The sequence below is a fragment of the Ahaetulla prasina genome, chromosome 2, assembly GCF_028640845.1.
Source record: "Ahaetulla prasina isolate Xishuangbanna chromosome 2, ASM2864084v1, whole genome shotgun sequence".
NCBI classification, from domain to species: Eukaryota; Metazoa; Chordata; class Lepidosauria; order Squamata; family Colubridae; genus Ahaetulla; species Ahaetulla prasina.
In genome coordinates, this window is record NC_080540.1 from 237,677,030 (window position 1) to 237,697,836 (window position 20,807).

General features: G+C 34.4%; 1 protein-coding gene across 3 annotated transcripts in view; it reads left to right on the top strand.

Moving 5' to 3' along the window:
- DAPK1 (death associated protein kinase 1) overlaps positions 1-20,807 on the top strand; it is a 68,333-nt gene that overhangs the window by 7,269 nt on the left and 40,257 nt on the right. For all 3 annotated transcript variants that reach the window (XR_009153384.1, XM_058168562.1, XM_058168563.1), the window contains exons 3-4: positions 13,648-13,869; positions 20,627-20,765. Coding sequence is in view for 2 of the 3 variants with exons in the window: in XM_058168562.1 (XP_058024545.1) it covers positions 13,648-13,869; positions 20,627-20,765 (361 nt within the window). In the remaining variant the exon portion in view is untranslated. The remainder of the gene's footprint in view (positions 1-13,647; positions 13,870-20,626; positions 20,766-20,807) is intronic.

Here is a 20,807-nt window from a genome sequence, read left to right on the forward strand (position 1 = left end):
TTTGTTTCTAAATGTTCACAGATCTGTTTTTTAATTATTTTTTCCAGTATCTTCTCAGGTAGGCTGATTCGTCTGTAGTTTCCTGGTTTGTTTTTTTTCTCCTTTTTTGAAGATGGGAACCTCATCAGCTCTTTCAATTCATGGTAGATTCTGTCTCACATCTGAATAGAAATACAATTTGTACAGTCAGATGTACAAATAGGCCGTTTCTACAAATACAAGTTTTTGGAGGCAAATAGAGATACTGTGTCCCATATCTGTAGTTTAATCCTTAGTGGCATTTCCCTGCCAATTGCTGCAGAAAGACTGAAATTGGTTAAGTGCAGAGTTCATACATGGCAGTGGGGCTTAAACTGTAAAAAGCGCTCTTTGAATCTCTTGCTCACTGCTATAAAACAATACAGCACCCAATTTTCTAAAGGCAAACTGCTTCATTTAGAGGAGCTCTTACCTCAAATCAATGTTTACATCTAATTGCTTTTTAATGCAAACTTTACACTAATTTTCTTCTAGTTTCTATTATTGACAGAAAACAATAAAGTTAAGGAGTAGAAGAATAGAAATGGAGAATAATAATATGAAAAATATAAATGATATAGTAATCTGGAAAAAAATACTGGTCCGGCCAATCAGTGGTACCACTTGACCCATGTGTGCTAACATTGGAATTCCAAAATACAAGTAGCCATGTAGAATTGTAAGTCAGCTATGGCATTGCAGGAACACAGACTATAAAACTTACTTTTTCCAACATTTAAAACTCGAAAGCTGGCTGTGCTGCTTTATATTGTATGTTTTATTTAGAGGAATTCTCCAGTGCTAGAAATGCCCTAGTTAAAGAACCCAGCTAGATTGCCACACTGCATACTTTGTTTCAATTGCAATTATATTTCAATAAGATGAAACCTTGATCTAGGTTAGAATTAATTTAACTCTCTGGGGGGAACACATTCCTCTGCAAAATGGCATGGTTTGCAATTTGGGGGTTCTGCAAACTTGCAATTCTTGCTTGAACAGCAATTGTAGGTCCTGGCCAGGAGACATTTTGGCCATCTTCACCATACAGCAGCTACAACTGTTTCTACAGAAGATGCTGTGTCAGTGATTCCTGTCCTTACCACTTCAAAGGTGTACTTGGGTCTGCTTGTGAAGACTACTTGGCAATTGGTTCAATATTTAGCAGGATAATATCAGTATTGTGGGAGTTACATTTGGTGCTGGTTTCTGGGTACACTTCAGAGAGTTGCTATTAAAACCATTTTGGTTCAGATTCTTGTTTCCTTTCCAAATGGTATATTCCTATCCTATGCATTCTGTGCAGAAACAGATGCTGAACATTCATTCCTACCACTGGTCGGGGGGACATCAAGCCTTTTCTGTGGTTGCCCAACCTAACAGATTTCTTTGTCCTCCTCTAGACGAATAGATATCTCATCCCAATCATCTGTTAGGAAAGAGATAAAAACTATTGTCTTGGAACATAAATTTGGAATCAGAGTAGCTGTTACCTGCTGTGTCTGGCAGTTGTGTTACTTTATGGTTTTTATGTTGATTTTGAACTTTTACATTTTTTCTATTGTGAGTTGTACTTTTGTCATCTGCCTGAAGCTGTGAAATAAATAATAGGGAAATGTTGTGTAAATTCAGATATACACCATAGCATACTATAATGCAACCAGACATATAAATCCTTGAAACTATGGGTAACATTATTAGGTCTTAAAATTAAAATTAATTGCTGATTATATATTTAATATAGTAAAATGACATGCCCTAGAATGTCATTCATCTTTTGCTTCCTACAATTAGAGTGGTGTCATTTTCAATTTCACTGGATTGAAATAGTTTTGACTGCAGTAATATTTGGGAAATATAATGGTACATAAAAAGCTTATGAAGTAAGAAAATGCTCAAAATACATTCTTGCTTCAAATCCAATGTTTGGGGAAATTGCAGGTACTTACCCTGATACTTGCAAAAAATACCTGCAAAAATAGTATGTTAGAGATGCACCTGAAATATGTTTTGTTTCAAACAAAAGTGTTCTTCCAAGCTTATTTGTTTTACAGGATAAAGGTAGAAAAATAGTTTAATGTCTATAATCCAATGGGACAAAATGAAGTGAGAGATTGAAGAAAAAAACTTATTTTCTTGTTTTTCACCTCCAGGTTACAAAAAATGGAAGAAATGGTCATCTATGTCGATTGATATCTCTCATCAACCTATAAAAAAAGCTGTACAAAACGATTAGTTTAGTGCTATGTTCAAAATTGGATAACGTGTGGCTATTCTTAATATGGCTTATTGAAGGAATCAAATTTCATAAATCATGATTGAATTTTATTATAGGGTAATATGAAATTTGATTCCTTCAATAAGCCATATTTAATAGAAGCAGAGTTTAAGTTGGAAGTAATATCGTATTCTCTCCTGGTAACCATACCAGAAGAGTATGTAAATTGCTTATTCTGATAGCATCTAATGAATCCCCGATTTTTAGTTACAGTTCAATATGAGATCCAAATTGGCAAAATATATAGTTAATGATTGAATTTTCAAATCAACCTATCAAAGAATTGGATTTACAAACTATAATTACACTAATAATATCTAATTTGTACTGCTGGATAGAAAATTAAAGATGGAAAATTAAAGTAGACAGGATATTCAAATGCTTCAGTGATTTGGTGTACTATCTTCAACCACTGGTTTTATTAAGGTAACATAAATGAGCACTACCAAACACAATATTGGACTTTCATATTGCTTATTCCTGCCTCCTCTGGTATAGCTATTTACCAAGACTTGAAACTTCTTCCATTTTAGATTAATTGCAGCTTGCGGCCAAAACTGGACAAAATTTCTATATAATGTTAACTATGCTTTATTGAAGCAAGCCAGTTTTAAGTTATAGTTTGGCACTGGCTTTTTTTAATTAACTAAGTTAAAATTAACTCTATTTAGGGTTCAAATGAAAGCATAGTCTGAAGCCCATTGAATGAAATTATAATTGTTAGGTGTATCAAGTGCATAATTAAGTTTCTGCATTTTTTAAAAAAAATATGTTCAACTATTTCACTTTTATTTGAGACAGAGCCAGTAAAAGCTCATTCTGGGTTAAAGCTGCATGACATAATTTCTTGTGGATTTAATAATGGGTAGATATTTTAAGAAGTGGTACAGAGGAGCTTGTATTTATAGAAATTAACTTTCTTCTGTATACTCATGAATTTTCCTTTAACAAACGTCATGGATGGGAATTTTTTTTTCTGGATAGGCAAGGTAAAACATGATGGCATCTTTCTTGCCTGTAGCAAAAACATTTTCTGTCTGAATGGATTTCATCCATGCATGAATGCTTTTTCAAGAAAGTAGGTCTTGTGCCAGCAAGGTGAGATAGAGTATTTTTCCACTGAAAATTTTCCATTTCTAGATATGCATTGTTTGATTAAATTAAATGAATGTAATATGAAATGGGCTTTGGGAAAAATAAGATGTTTTTTGTTCTGATAATTGCATATGCATATAATATGGATATACTTCTTTGGACATAATTAAAATATGGGCTGCCAGTTATCAGTATCTTCATTTTTTCTTAAAATTATGTGAGGAAAATCTCCACTTTTCTCTATCTGACCTTTCCTCTTCACCTTTCATAGAGTCAGGATTGATCTTAGTGTTTCCCAGAATGTGCTGACAATCATTCTTCATATATATTCAGCACAACAAGGTTGTTTTGTTTAAAGCCACATTTCCTGATGATTGAATTAAGAGCGGCAACCTAAGTTGCAGCTCCCAGTAGGTGAGTGATTGCTTGCATATTTATTTAATATTTATCAATTTGCTATGATAGTGTTACCTGCACAAGATCTTCTGATTAAATGGCATATTAAATAAATATGCCTTGCTTTCATAAGCATTATAGAAATTTCTTAAACAGACTTCTTGGTCTTGCAGTGGAAACAAGACGATGGCAAAGGTTGTCTAGATTGACGAACCACAGAGTACAGGGAGTCCAAATGACATAAATTGTGAGAAGATAGCTGGGGGAGAAGTTGAAGTGTCCATACAGTCTTGAGTAAAGGCAAACTACTGAGCACCCAAATTTTGACCTCCGGGGTGCTGCAAGGGCTGTAACTTCAGTTGCTGAATTAATGGTTGTAAATCAAGGACCTGTAACCAGAAGCACCTGGCAGTTTGGTCTAGTAGCAAGTGGTAACCTAGTGGTTAAGGTATCTGGCTAGAAAGCTAAAGACCGTGAGTTCAAGTCCCACCTTAGCCATGAAAACCAGCTATGTGACTTTGGGCCAGTCATTGGCCCAAGGTCATCTCACTTCACAGCCCAACTCATCTCACAGGGTTATTGTGGGGAAAATAGGAGGAGAAAGATGTGTTGGATGTGTTCACTGCACACATTGGGTTATTTGTGAAAATAATAAAAGGGAAAATATAAATTAAATAGTTGTAAATAGGGTCTAAATAAATAAAAACAGTTTATTCTTCCTGATTTTCATCAACTTCTCTGTACTAATACTAATACATAATACTAAGTTCATTAGAAGATTTTTTTGTAGAAAGGTACTAGTTTTAAATATTAGCGTTTGTTGACGACAGTTATTTTTCATTTTTGGCCTTAAAACAGTAGAAATTTGGTTCTAATATAAGACTGAATGTTTAGTAATAAATGAAATTTAGAGAAAATATTTACAGTATGAAATTTTAAGTTCTACTGTTCAAATCATATGATGGGCACCTGGCAATGTTGTATTTTGCCTTGCTTCTCATGAAATGACCTTATACTGTACATACAACCACTTTTATTATTGTATGGTTAGGATAACAAAGGCTATATCCCCTAATGGTTGGCAAATAGCAGAAATGCATATATAATCCTCATCTCACTACCAAAGTGCATCTAATAAGATTTATCCTTCCTCTTCCCCAACCACACCCACACTCCCCAGGCTCCGAATTTATTTGAGGACAAAATTAGGCTAAAAGCCTAACTAGCTTTCTGCTGTGCATTCATTTTTAACAAATTACAATCAGGAATTATTAAAGGTGTGGTACCATTCCATGTGACATTAATAAAAATCTGCCAGGATACATTGATTCCAGAAACTGGAAAACATATTATTAGGAATTGCATAGTAGATCAAACTTTCGATATCTTAATATTACACAAGCTTCAATATTCCTTTTGTTCACTAGGTCCCAGACAGTACATGTTAAAATTTGTAGGACAAGCACATAATTTACTTTCCCAATATGCAAAAATCATTTAGGATACATATAATAACATACCAAATACAAGGCTCTTAGCGATGTTTGGAAGTTACAACAGACCTCCCCAGGGCTACTTACAACCCAGATTCAAAGTTGTGACAGCCCTCCCCACACCCATTGCCATGTGAGTGAATTTGAGGGCTTGACAACTGGCATGCATTTACGGCCATTTGCAGCATCCCACAGTCATGTGATCACAGTTTATGATGTTTTTCACAGAAGCCAGTGTTTATTTGTGGTTTGTGGCAAAAAATGTCCCTTGTGGGCAATGGATTTGCTTAACGACCACTGCATTTACTTAGCTATGGTGATTCACTTAATGACCACCACAAAAAAAGATTGTAAAAGAGATGTCATGTAGTCATGTAGCGAACTGCTTAACAACGGGCATTTCTTACTAATGTTATCCCAAGCTCAAATACATTTGTATGCCAAAGTGTATCTGTAATTTGATTATGAATTCCTATCTATATTACAAGCTATATTCCTGTTCCATGAACAGATATATTCTGGAATCTAGAATTTTCTACTTGCTGATCTAAAAAAATGCATCTAGTCTTAGATCTACGACTACAATTGGGACCAGAATTTCTGTTGCTAAACAAGGCAGTTTTTAAGTGAGTCGCACCCAATTTTACGAACTTTTTTATTATGGTTATAAAGTGAACTACTCAAGTTTAGTGAATCACTCAATCACTAAGTGAAGAATAGGCTGGAAGGGCACAAATAGCAATCACATGACTCCAAGACACTGTAACCATTGTAACCATTGTAAATACATGCTGGTTGCCAAGAGTTGAATTTTGAACACATGACTATGGTAATGCTGCAATGGTTGTAAATGCAAGAACCGATTGTAAGTTATTTTTTTCAATTCTGTTTTTTCAACTTTCCATGATTACTAAATGAATGATTGTAGGTCAATGTATATTTTTCTCATTCATTATTTTCACATGCATGCGTTTTCGGTACAGGTAGTCCTTGACTTCTAACTGGTCATTTAGTAACAGTACGTAATTACAACACACCTCTCAAGGGCTATTTATGACCCAAAATTATGTCCTGTTGGGACTCGGGGCTGACAGGAGATAGGCAGGGCCTGGGCAGTGTAGCATCTTTGCAGTTTGTTGTAGGGATGAACGATGTGGGGGCACTGCAGCCACTGTAATTTCAGGACCTGGTCGTAAGTAGTTTTTTGGGGGGGTCCACCATAGTTTTGAATGATCACAAAACAATCATGGACTACCTGTATTACATTCTCAAATGGTCTAAAATCTCTGATTTCAAAAGTATAGACAGGTGTATGTTGCTATCACTTAGTGCAGTATTAGAGTTCAAAATGCAGAATGTATTTTTCTGTATGTACATATTTAATCTTACATTGATGTCTGAATAGGAATTACCTTCATTTCATACTTCTGATCTCAGATTTTTTTTCTTCTACCTACATCTCCATCTAATCTGCTGTTACAGTTTTAGTCAGTTGTGATTCCACTTTTTTAGTTAGTATGTTGCATATAATGTTCCTAACTGTTTATCTCAACAACCTCTTACATTTCATCTCAATCTGTATATTAATGCTAGGTACCATAAACAGAGAGATGTAAAAAAAAATACTTCATTAAAATGTGAACCTTGTATTATACTTATACTTAGTCTGCTTTAGAAAGAAGTGCTAACAAATTTTGATTGAGTCTCACAATCTGATACAATTTTTACCTATTGATTTTTTCCATAAGAAGAACACATTGCATATGGTATATGAAATATATCTAATTTTAATTTTTAGCCCTGACCAATATGATTATGAAATCCAGTTCCAGAACATGTCATAGTTATGCCTGTTTGCACTCCGAATCTATAAAAAGGTTCTATATATGTATATATGCATGCATTATTGTTATTCCAGTCAGTCGTGTCTAATACTCGGAAAGTACCTGGGCAAGTCAGACAAGTTCCTGAAATTTTCTTGGCAAGGTTTTTCAGAAATAGTTATCAATTACCTCCTGCCTTGGACTGAGAGAAAGTGACTGGCCAATGGCCACCCAACTAGTTTTATGCTTAAACTAGACTAGAATTTATGGTCTCGTGATTTCTAATTTGGGGCCTTAACCACTACACTAAAATGACTCTCAGTTTATAAATTATACCATGTTTATATCATGTGAAGAATAATTAGTACCCAAATATATATTTTATGTGAAGAATATTAGTACAACCCATCCACCCCCAGTTTTCTCTGTGTCAGTTAAAAATGGAATTCTGTTGCTTCTAGGTCTGATAAAATGTATTCATAAATAGTAGATTAAATTTGTTTTTTTTTTTGCATTGTTATTTTGGCATCTGTCTTTACCAGAATTCTCTTCTGCTTGTGTAGAGGGTCACCTAATTATGACTCAATGAGTATGGAAACAGGTTGGGAAAGAGGGTATTGAAAGAAATAAGTTTAAAGTATTACAATTTTTTTATTTTATAGTGTAATTTATGGCATTCTTTCTGGGCAAATATCTAGCAATCCTAAATTTGGTTCAGTAGATCCAGTGTTCAAGGAATTTGTTCCATTTGCAGTTTTTTATGGGCATATTCTTCAGTTCATTGAAGCTGTTCATAATACTCCAGTAGCATTAGAAATAGGACATTTGCCATGGAGACTATTATTTGTGTGTGTGTGTGTTTTACCCAGCTTTTCAGACAAAAACAAAGAGTTGTAAGACTAGACATAGAGAACTATCCTTGTCCTGAGGCTTCCATATGGGAAAAATAGGACATAAAAAGGGAGGAAGGGACAGAAAGAGAGGAAGAAAAAAGCACACCAGATCTTAGTTTTTGTAATCAACGAAATAAATTGAAATAAAGACCCTTTAATGCAATTTGGACATGTCTTTTCTAACAAATAGATATTGTTTAATATTGCAGATATTGTTTAAACAGAGCTTTTTTCCATTTGAAATACTATACATCTTGCTTATTTGTTTTATGGGAGTAGACATAGTCTTTTCCATTTAATGTCAAAATTATTGCATGACATTTTATATTACTATTCATGTTTGGAAACATTTATGTGTAGATTCATTCTGCGTTCCTTTCTCAATGTCTTTGTGATTTTAAAACATCAGGCAACTTGACATTTTAAATTTTAAAATCTACACAAAATATTTTTTAAAAATTATTTCCTCAGCAACTTTGGAAGCATTGTGCATTGATTATATGCTTTCTGATAAAATCTTAATAATACTTTACCTTCAGCAGATTTGCTTTATATTTTTAAATTCATCATACCTTGTGATAAAAACTGTGATCAACTATGCAAATATACGATCAGACATAGTAGCCTACTTTTATGCAAAATTATAAGTTGATACATGTGGGTGGATTTGTTTACTTTAATTGCTTCTTAATGTATATGTTTTATTTAATGACTGAATTTCTATAGCTGGAATAAATGATGATAGTATATTATATTCTTTATCCTGGATAGAGCCTATTTGTGCGGTGATTGTGAATTGACTGATTTAATGGCACATAACCATTCAGTTAGTACTGTATTAAGTTTCTCTGAGTTGTTCTTTGAATAATTGGAGGGAAATAATTATCTCATGGGATTTCTGGAAGCATCTATGTGAAATGAGATACTGGATTCATAGGTATTGCTTAGCAGAACTGCTGGTAGGTATTAGTATCATTCTTTAATGATACTTTATTAAAGAAGTATCTTTCTTTGTTAAGCTTCCTAGTAGAAATATCCTTCTAAAAGCATGTTATGCTAACTCATAGAAAATTTATTACAATTCTACACAATCCTTACTATTGGACTGATATATCACTTATAGAGCTTGTAGTACAGAATATCTGTAATTGATACTCTGTAAAACAATTTGGGCAAATTTTTGAATATACAGATACAGGAAGTAAGTTGGAGGAGGGCATTTATTTTTTTAAAAAAGGGACAGATTAAACTTTTAACTTAAATTTTGCTCTGCCTACAGTAGATTAATCATGTCCAAATCACAAATTTAAGCTACATCATATAGCTGATCATAATTACATTACCACCTTAGTCCCATAAATATTTACATTACCAATTGATATGTATTGCAATTACAACAGATATAAAAAGGAAGACATCTGAAGAAATGTTACTTAAAATTATTGATAGTTACAAGATTTTTATAAACAATGTTTAAAGTCTGAATTAAAAGCTGAAATCATTGAAAAGATGTTGAGGGCTGTATCTATTTTCTCTCTGATAAATCAATGTTTTGGTGTGGTCATGATCATAGCAGCCATTTTGAATTCACACATTTTTTTCTCAAATGTCTAAATGTGATTTTAGAACAATACCTGTAAAGATATCCTGTACAACTTAGCACTGGACAGGTGATGTGAGCTATGAACTATGTGAGAACCTTAAAAAAATGTATTCCTAAATGTAATTCTATGATGGCCCAGGCAGCTAAAAGGAAAAAAATGTAATTTCTTGATCATAGTTGGGAGAGGAAAAAAGGTTGTAATATCATTTTCCAATGGATCATTTTTAATTTGATCTTCCATACATGGCTGCCATAGGTGATCCTTCTGGGATTGTATGTTCGTAATAGTGTGGCTCATATGATCATTGGAATGCTGCAAGTTTATCACTGGTAATGAGCCACGAAGGGAGTAATCAGTATGCATATTGCATTTTGAGAAAATTACTGGTCTGTTTTTATTTTCCATCTGCTTAGAACAGAACTTTTTTAGACCTATATTTTATATCAGTCTGTTTAGGTGTCCTGACTGACTCTAACTTCTCAGTGTTTAGCAACTGAGTTATCAATAACATAACACAAACTATGATTTGCAAATCAGTTTTAATTTCTGATGTGGTGTACAAGTATAACAGAATTGTTTTGAAATTGAGGGTAGTAGTATCATGATTAAGAAGTAGACTTGCACATATATCTGATCTTTATGTAAACTAATTATTTTCCTTTACATTCTTTTTGATTGGTATCAATGCTTACTTAATACTACAGCACATTTTACAGTGATTTTAAAATTCTATTATTCCATTGGTGTCAGTTTTGGCACATACTTAGTAAAGTGATGCTTTTGAATGCTATGGCACCCACACACACATTTTATGATATATTTGAGGATATTGGTGATTTTTAGAAGTGAACACTGCAACAGATACCTTATGCATTTGTTTCTACTTGAAATTTTGTAACTAATGCTGAAAGAGTTATAGCTGATTGATACTCTTGTCATTTTTTTTAAAATTTCAGGTTTTATACATTCAGGGGGTTTATATTTTCAAACAAGCTTTCCCTTCTTGCTCAAATGGATATTGAAAAGTTATTTACAAACAAAAGGTCAACACACATTTAAGAAGCTTTAATTTTCATTCATGTTTTCCTGGATATGTTCTTTGTGTACTTATTTGACCTCCAAATTCTAACATTAATATATTAACCTCTTTTCTAACTACTGCAATTGTTACCAAAATTCTGAGTGAAGTATACCTAACATATAGATCAGTGATGGGTTGCTTCCGGTTCGGGAGAGCCGGTAGTAAAAATCTGCTGGTGTTTGGAGAACCAGTAGTAAGGGCTGGCTGGCCATGCCCCCAAACCGGTAACCCGACTGCCATGTTCCTCACTGCCATGTTCTTTGCACATGTGCATCCCATTGCTTTGCAAGTCAATGCGCATGTGCAAAGAATATGGGGACGCTGCCAGTACTTTTTGGCAGCCTGCAATCCAATCCATCGGCCGAAGAGGTTGTTAAAACAAAAGGTTTTAAAAGGCTTCTCTGGCAATCCCAGCTGAGTTAAGAGCTTCTGGGCCCAATTAGGCAACTTCAACTGGGATCGTCAGGGGAGCCTTTTAAAATCTTTTTTTCTTCTGGCCCACCCAATCCCCCTTACTCATTTACCTAATTACTGCTCTTTTCGGGCTCGCTTTCCTTCGGCTTCTGCAATCAGTTGCATCAGCTAGCAACTGAATCTGCCTGCCTGCAATCCAATCCATCCAAATTGAGCAACTCAATCTGCCTGCTTTGCTGGGTGAGGAACTCTGGGAGTTGAAGTCCACAAACCTTAAAGTTACTAAGATTGGAGACCCCTGATCTAAAAAATATAAATAAAATAAAAGAATAAAATAAAATATTTGTGCAGTTTTCTGAGATTTGGTGTGTTTCTGTAGTGTTTCACTCTAACTATACAAACACACAAAATCTCACAAAGCTGTATGTGGCATTTTGTGTGTGTGTGTGAGAGAGAGAGAGAGAGTTGTGTTGTGTGTGTGTAAAGTGTGAAAGTTGGTTTTTGAGCTTTTTGTGGCTCTGTGAGGTTCCTGCTGTTGCAGGGGCCATTTTGGGTGAAGTGCAGCTGCTTTTACATTGTGTGTGAGTCTGTTGTGTTGTGTTGTGTTGTGTGTGTGTAAAGTGTGAAAGTTGGTTTTTGAGCTTTTTGTGGCTGAGTGAGGTTCCTGCTGTTGCAGGGGCCATTTTGGATGAAGTGCAGCTGCTTTTACATTGTGTGTGAGTCTGTTGTGTTGTGTTGTGTGTGTGTGTGCCTTCGCAAGGACTTGGAGGCAGCTCCTCTGAGGAAAAGAGGAGGCGGCGAAGCTCTGGCTGTCCCCCGGGGGGAAATCACCCTGTCTCTGGAACATTGATCATGTGACTGAGTGGGTGTGGTCAACTTGATGTCACTCACAGCAAGGTGCCACCCCACCTTGCCCTGACTGACTTCAAGTTGGCCACGCCCACTCAGTCACATGATCACCAAGCCACGCCCACCAAATAAGCCACGCCCATAGAACCAGGAGTAAAAAAAATTGGAACCCATCCTGATATAGGTAGGTAGGTAAGTACCGGTAGATAGATACCGGTATATAGATACCAGCAGATATTAAGTAGAACTAAGCAAGATGAAATGAGAAAAAATATGTTGGCTAAGAAAAAAAGCTTGCATTGTATAAAACAGTTTCAAAATTTTTGAAAACCTTTTGGTCAGCCTGGCTCTCAGTTTCAACTGCACCCCTTGAGCCACTTCTAAAAATTATTTCTCATTCCCCTGACATTCTAGATAGGTTTTTGAGGCATTTCAGTTTTTATTTATTTAGGCTTTTAATCCCAATTTTCTTGCATGTTTTCTTTCTTGGGTTTTTTTAAGCCTTCTTTCTCTGGCAACTCTCATGTGAAAAGGCACAGTTTCTTTTCAATCTCATACAACCAGAGAGAACTGCCCTGCACCATGTACTGTAATCATATCCAATGAAGGAAGAAAAGAAAGAATAGAGAACCTGCTTGAGCAAATCTGTAAAATTTACATGTTTAAAAAAACAAATCATTGTTTTGTCAGGATTGACATGATTTTATTTTTCTGTGAATGCCAAATATATGGAGATTATAAATGGCCTGTTAAAAGAATATAGATATAAAAATTCTTTTTAAAAATTAATTATAGAGAAGAATGTAGTTTGAGATGGTGAGATTGGAACCAGAAGTGTAGAGGTCAGATAGAACTAATTAGACAGACAGACAGACACATTTAGCAGATTTATCCCAGCCTCAAAGCTAGGTAAAAAAAATCCGACTGCAAGTCCATTAATTTGAAAAGGTGGGACGAAAGGCTGAAGATTTAACCCTAGGGCTGGCCTATATAGAAAGCTGTTCATTACACAGATTTACTGCATGTGACTTTATTCTTGTCTGCAGTAAAGCATCATATTTAATCATGTCAAGTCTGAAGTTTCTGTTGTTTGCTACTTATAGAATGCAAGATTGAGTTTCTGGATAATATAGATAATGTAGGTTGCCATGCCTGTGTGAAGCCTGACAGCAAAAGTCAAACTGGGGTGGGGAATGACTTTTTTTTTAATCTTTTGTGAGTACTTTCATTTTTGATGATGAAAGAGTAAGTTGAAAAAGAAATAAATATAATAGATGTGCTAATCAAATATACATTTTGATTAAATTTAAATTCATTTGAAGGCTTTCCAAAAAGTGACATATTTTTCTGTTGGCATATTTTTATTTCGGTAGAGCTGTAATGTTTTCTCTTATCCCCCACATTGCAGTTAAATATTGGCTATATTTAAAATGTGGATGTGTTGCCAGAAAGTTTTAGCTTAAAAGGACCAGGATAAATGCAAAAATTTTTGTAGCTTTGCTCCATTATTGATGAATGTGATTTATATTTCACCTTTCTGTATTCCTGCACAGGATTTACTAAGGTAGCTAGACCAATGATCGGAGTCAACACAAGACAACATCCTGTACTTTCGTGTAACAGTTCTTATTTCCATCAAGATATTGTTATACCTTAAAAAGCACTACCTTTCTTTTCTTTTTCTTCTTCCTCCTTTTTTTTTTTAGTGGCCAGTTTGCAATAGTAAGAAAATGCCGTGAGAAGACCACTGGGGCACAATATGCTGCAAAATTCATTAAAAAACGGAGAACAAAATCTAGTCGTCGAGGAGTAAGTCGCGAAGACATTGAACGAGAAGTAAACATATTAAAAGAAATCCAGCATCCCAATGTGATCACACTCCATGATGTCTATGAAAGTAAAATGGATGTAATTCTTATATTGGAACTGTAAGTAATTTTTAAGTTGTTTGAAATGTCCATTTTGTAAATGAAGCTTTTGTATCAGTTTTGAAAATGAGAATTATCCCCTCTCCTCCCTCCTTCCCACCCCCAATAATTATCTTTGCATTGGGATGGTCATTCTACATTTGCTCCTAAGAATAGAATAAACAGTTGAAAATAAAGGCATTTTTATGCAGGGATCTTTGTCTTCATGTACTGTAAAGCGTACAGTACCTTTGAAAATTAATCCTGAAGATTATCTGCTTGGAAAGAACTGAGCCTGTTGAATTTTAACTTTTATAGTGCCTGTCTCTTTTTTGATCCATCTACCTTTTTCCTCTCTCATTAGTATCCAGTGTCCTTGCCTCTCCTACCCCCCACCCTCCCGCCACCACTTCTGTTTTCTTCCTTTCCCTGCTTATTATTCTTATTTCTTTCTCACCTGTTCTTATATAAAAGGGAATGAAACATCTCTGATAGAGAAATATGTGTGGAGGAGAATAGTTGGTATAAGCAGATGGGGACTAATTGATTTTGTAATAGCTTATCATATTTAAAGACCATTAATTTTAGTTAACAGTTAATATAGAGGCTTTTGTCTGCATTTCTTTCTTCTGCAGGCAAAAATGGCAATACAGGCTTTTGTGGAATAGCAGGAGTAGAATTTTCTAGATTTAGTATATCTGGTATTGTCAATCCAGGGGAAGGAATCTATATATCAAATAAATCAGTCAATTTGCTTTCTTTTGCATAATTCCTGAAATCTGGGTTTCATTTTGAAGATCACTCCTCTCATTCTACCAAAGCAACGTTGGAAGCAATATTCCTTGCCTTAAATCAGCATCTTTTAAAATGCTGCAAATCATTTGCAGACTGTAAGTTATTTTTGTGCTTTCTTTTTCTCAGCACAGGCCACTTGAGCTACAGCCACAGCCTGTTTTATTTCCCTTCCGGCTTGATTCTTCAAAATCCCTTCTTCCACTCTAACTTTTCCTCTTCCTTAATGTCAGATGCTTCTTCTTTCTTCACCCCCATTGTAATTCCTTCTGCGAGACCAAAACGTCAGGTTAGTTAGAATGCTGTTCTTGGTTGAGCAGCCTGAAAGCAAAAGACTCAGTGACATATTTTTCTTTTTCACAAACACGAGACCAGTTTTTTTCCACAGTATTCCCTTGTGCTTTTTGTTCATTTGCTATAAAAGCCTATCTGAGCAAAAAAGAGAGCCAGATATTCTTAAGGTCTGAATGGCATAAGGAAGCAACTTTTCATTTCTGACATATACATTGGAAATGTACCTCATCAGTTTTCTTTTTCAAAATCTGCTGGAAACATAAAGCTATAATTCTCGGAACTATAACAGTTCTGTTATCATATGACGCAACAGTATGAGACTGTGGGATCAGATTACCCATACTTAGCAGTATGTGATGTTCTAATAAACAAAAAAACAATTCTATTAAAGAATATCAATTAATAGAGTAGGCCTTGCTTCATAAATGAAGCACCCTGCTGGATCTGTTCCTTGAAGCTGCCACAGCCACTTGAAGCTTGCTATGTTGGCTTTGAGGACCTGCCAAGCTTTAGAGCACTTAATTGAATGATCTATACAGTTCTAGAGTAGAACAGAAAACTTTTAACGTGAACATTTGTTCCCACTAATGCATGTTCTTGTAGTTATTGGCTAATTTTCAGCAGTTATGAACAAGCTAGAAAATGTCATATTACTTTTTAAAGAGTAAGGAACAAATGACTTAACATTACTTGAAAAAAAATTCAGGTCATTTAAGCATACAGTCAGAATATTCACACCTGTAGAGGGCATACCATTCGGAAATAAAAAGATTTTATTAGAGACTGTCTATCAGAAGTTGAAGTTGACTGCCAGATTTTTAATATTAATTTTTAAAATATATTTATGTATTAGGCTGTTTTATTATTATTGCTTTAATTGCTGATTCGGAGCCACCCAGAGTTTCATATGAAATGGGTGGCTATATAAATGTTTTAAATAAAAAAATAATTTTGGAAAATTTATGTTGATGATGGGTTTTTTTATTTTTTAGAATACTTCTAAGATTAAGTTGTTTCTTCTGTCTGTATTAGTTGTTAACTATTATAAATCTTGGCTACTCTCTTAACTTCAGAAGATTTGTCTGAAGTTGAAAGAACATTCTCCACTTAAGATGGATATTTAGAAAGGACATTCCATATGCTAATCCAGGCAGGAGTTTTGCTTTTAGTTAGTTTCAAACTAAACTAAATCTCATTCTCTTTTTAAGATTGAATCCTGTATGATTTATCATGTTTTCTTGGAAAATAAAAGGGAAGGAAGGAAGGAAGGAAGGAAGGAAGGAAGGAAGGAAGGAAGGAAGGAAGGAAACCATCTTCCCATAAGAAAATTCAATGGGGAATCTGGCAGGAAATCAGAAGTCATTCTCATTCCCAATGCTGACTCCTGGTCATGTTGTTTCTCTGTTTAGATAAAGAAATACCATTGAAACAGTGAGGCACAAGTTGTCTACTTTAAAATAGAAAAATCAAATCCTAGCTATTTATAAACAAAGGATAGCAATTCAAGATTGGTATTATAGTAGATATGAAAAACAAGCTCTTCATGTCCAGGGTTAAAGAAACATGATATTTTTTGTGGGATTTTAAATCTTTCCCTGCATTAGACCTCCAGTGATAGAAATTATTATGCCAGTCTGAGAGCTTTCTTGGTTAGGAATTAATCCTCTTTTTTCTTGTGTGGAGAATCCTCCAAGCAACACTTTCAGATTGTTCTCTAGATTCCATTTGAATGGTGAACATGTAGTTGATAAAGCACATGTCTTTTATAAATGACATCTATAATGTTTTTCATCCAATAGATAGAAGATACCTATATCGTGCTTTAATACTTTACTTTACCAAGCAAGAAAAGGGTTTTAACGTTTATCAAGCAAGAAAAAGTCTAGCAAATTTAAATCTTTCTATGACTAAATTATACAATGAGCTGATTTGCTAATGTGAAAACCTATCGTGTTAATCTAATCTTTGTTAATATTGCTGATTTTTCTGATTACTTTCCATGAAAGTTCTTTTAATTTTGTTAAACCAACTGGGATTAAAAATCTCCATGGACAATTCTTTAGATAGTGCCTTAATTATTTAATTGGTTCATTAATAAAGGCATATAAGTATGTTGGTGCTAATTCATTAAGAGAGATAATGCTGTTTTTCTACACTAATCTGTTTCACATTAAATGCTTAAGACCTATAATTATATCTTGTGGGATATAGTTGGTAATCCCAAAGCTTGGGTAACAGTTTGCTAAAAAAAAAAAAAAAGAATTATTTTCTGGTATAATGTAATCTACTTTTCTTCCCAAAGAAAGAAAGATGCATTTTCTTGTTTGCTTTATTTAATTGCCTTTATTTATGTGAGATCTTTAATTTAAAGATTAAAAACCTATTGGAATTTCATGTAAACTTGCTATGGGCCTTCTGTATTTCATTTATATAAAAAACATAATAAGTATTTTGAGCCATTGCAATAAAATAAAGACATTTATCATATTTTTCAGTCTATAAGATGCATAGCCCCCCCCCAAAAAAAGTGGGTGAAAATGTCTGTGTCTTACAGAGCGAATGTTGCTGAAGCTCTGCCTACCCTCCAGCCCCCACCCTTCGGCCTCTGCCTCCCAGCAATTTGCCTCCTTGCAGCAAACAGCCTGGTCAGCTTCAACATAGCCTGATTTAGCATGAGCAGCTGGTTGACTTTTGGATCGGCCTCCTGGAATACCACCAATCAGCTGTTCCAGGCTGCGGCAATCGCCGACGCCCATTATCGCCACCACCTATTGCCTCCTCCACGTGTCCCATTTTTGGCCCATTCCAGGTGGCGGAGATCCCCACTGCCACCTATCACCACCAAACGGGCCAAAAACAGGACATGTGGAGGCTGAAAATGGGACACGCGGAGGTGATGATAGGCAGTGGTGGTGATGGGCGGCGACAGCAGTGATGGGCGGTGGCGATCCCCACAGCCTGGAACAGCTGGTCAGCAGTATTCCAGAAGGCCGATCCAACCGCCAATCAGCTGCTCTTGCTAAATCATTCTGTGCTGTAGCTGACCAGGCTGTTTGCTGTAAGGAAGCAAATTGCAGGGAGGCAGAGGCAGATTTTTTTTTTCTTGCTTTCCTCCCCAAAATCTAGGTATGTCTTATGGTCCGGAGCATCTTATAGTGCAAAAAATACGGTAAATTGTTTTCTTAAAAAATGTTTTTTGGATGTAATACATTGTAAACCATATGAACTTATTAACTTCAAGTGTTTTGCTCTGGATGTCTTAATCATAATACTCAAATATGCTACTTTCTCTGTTATTCACCTTTTAATAATCAGTGTAAATAATTTCTTTTAAAGACCATCTATTTGTTGATACAAATTCTAAAATACATTTTCTTTACTCAGGACACAGATTACATATATTGGGCAAAACATTTATATTGATAAAATGTTAGAAATCTGAAGCCATGAATGGTTTTAAAAATTGTATTGAATGAATTCTTGCTTTGATGTGTAGATAATCACTATCAATACAGTGATTCATTTATTTTTCATTTGTAGTAAAAGAAAAGTTCTTACATTTTCAATGGAGCCAAGGTGCTATAACTTAAAATTGTTTCTCCTTTTATATTCAATAACATGTTGCTATTATTTGTGGAGGGGGTGTTGGTAATATATCTATAGTATGGCATCCAAAGCCTCAGGATGTTGTGTCTCTCCTTCTGGGGCCTATCATTGGATAATATTTTGTTAAAGGTGTAAAATGTATCTTTAGATCTGTAAACTCTATTGTAAATATTGGCAGAATAACAATATGAATAATAAACTGAGGGGAAAGCCTTGTGTGAAGTGGATCTGATCACATATTTTTTTGAGCAGTAATAAGCATAGAATATGGGTCTACATGTTGTTTGAGAGAAGTTGCATATGTTTTCATATTTGAGTCTTAACAATTCATATAATCAATTGTTACTGGAAAAATATAATTGCACATATGCTATGAAACATTAATTATGAAGGCTATATTACATATTGAATTATGGTTACATATACTATGTTCTTTGCATCATCAATCATTTAGATTTTTGTATCACAAGATAAGAGATGGTATATGTATAATGTGAATGCTTCTTAGCTAAGAAAACCTTTCCAGAAGCTGAAGTCAGAAGCATCTGATTAGGCCTTTTAAAAACAGGATGGTATCTATAAGATGGTTGTCCCTGTAAAGGTCTAGATTAGATTTAGTGGCTAAAATCAGTAGAAATGGGGATTTGGCCTTTGTCATATATACATGGTTATTTCCAGATTGAATTACATGATGTTTTTTGTACAACTACTTTTGAAAACTGAACATTCCAATTGTTCAGCATGAACCAGCCAGATTGTTAACCGATCACAGAGAACATACTGTGCCTATTTTATGTAAGTCTGACCAATCCACAGTTATTTTCCAGGCACAATTCAAAATACGTCTTTAAAGCCCAAGTGTTCTTGCACTACTGCACATGCCTATTTCCATATAAGCTTCCTCATTTATTAAGAACATATAATAACATTCCAGCCAGTGCTTCAACATTCATATGCTAAGATAGCTACACAGATCTATCGCCCATGATAGCATACAACAAAAGCTGGGTCAACAAATTGTGTTTTTTTTTCATTTAAGAGACAGACTCATCATCAACATATATAAGAATTGACTTATTACCTATATTTAATTAATTTCGTGTAATTTTAATATGTTAATATTAAATCTATAGTTGATATTTTAATTAAATCAGAGGTTGTTTGCCTATTGCATTTCTGCCTGTTGCTTGTATTGTGGTCTTGACAATACAAACAACAGGCAGCATGATATCCATTCAAGAAGTACTCAGTTGGTCTCCTTTAAAAGTTTCATCCTTGGTCTAGGATGGTGGTTGTAAGAAGAGACCTTATGCAATATTTCATTGCTAACTTGAGAACAACTGATAGAATGGGGAAATATCATTCAAAAAAATATGCTAAAAAGTAGATATTTTTCATGGTGGCTCAACACTATGAGAAGATGATTGATAGAATAGGAATAGGTGTGTTTTCATTTCTGATTTTTTTTAAAAGTGAAAACCAAAATATTTAATAGTTTTATCAACATGTATGTTCCATTCAAATACTATCCAAAGATATATAGAATATATGAAAGTGTGCTGTAATATTGAAATAATCATTTAATTTCTATGACTTAGAACACATTTGAATACAAAGGAAAGTAGATTTTATTTCATAATTGGAGAATAACCATGTGTCATATTTTTCCTCCCACTCTATTTTTTAAACTAATGTTTTATTTTTAAGATATGACATTGCTGTTTCTCTTTTGCAAAGATTTGCCAATTCTTCTTTGTTTAAAGTGATTTTGAATACGTTTTGGTAAATTAAATTTAAAACATGATTGCTAAAATAAAGTAGCATGAAAAATACTTAAAACATTTAACCAAGAGAATATTTCTGAGGTGGAGAAGTTTTTTAAAGGCCAAAAATCTTTATAAATCTTTATTAATGCTTGGCAACTTTAATTAAACATTTTAATAGTTTTCAAAATCTATTCATAATCTTCTAAAGCTTTTAAGAGTAGATACTTTTCTTCATAAAGTGTGCCGAATCCTTCACATTTGTTTTTAGTTTTTTTAATGAAAAGTGTTCAAGTCATAATTAAAGCTCCTATTTTTTACAGCGTTGCAGGAGGGGAACTCTTTGATTTTTTAGCTGAAAAGGAATCTTTGACTGAAGAGGAGGCCACAGAATTTCTCAAACAAATTCTTAATGGTGTTAAGTATCTGCACTCTCTGCAAATTGCACATTTTGATCTTAAGGTACATTGAACTTTTTCAAACCTTGGAAATGCTACATAAAAT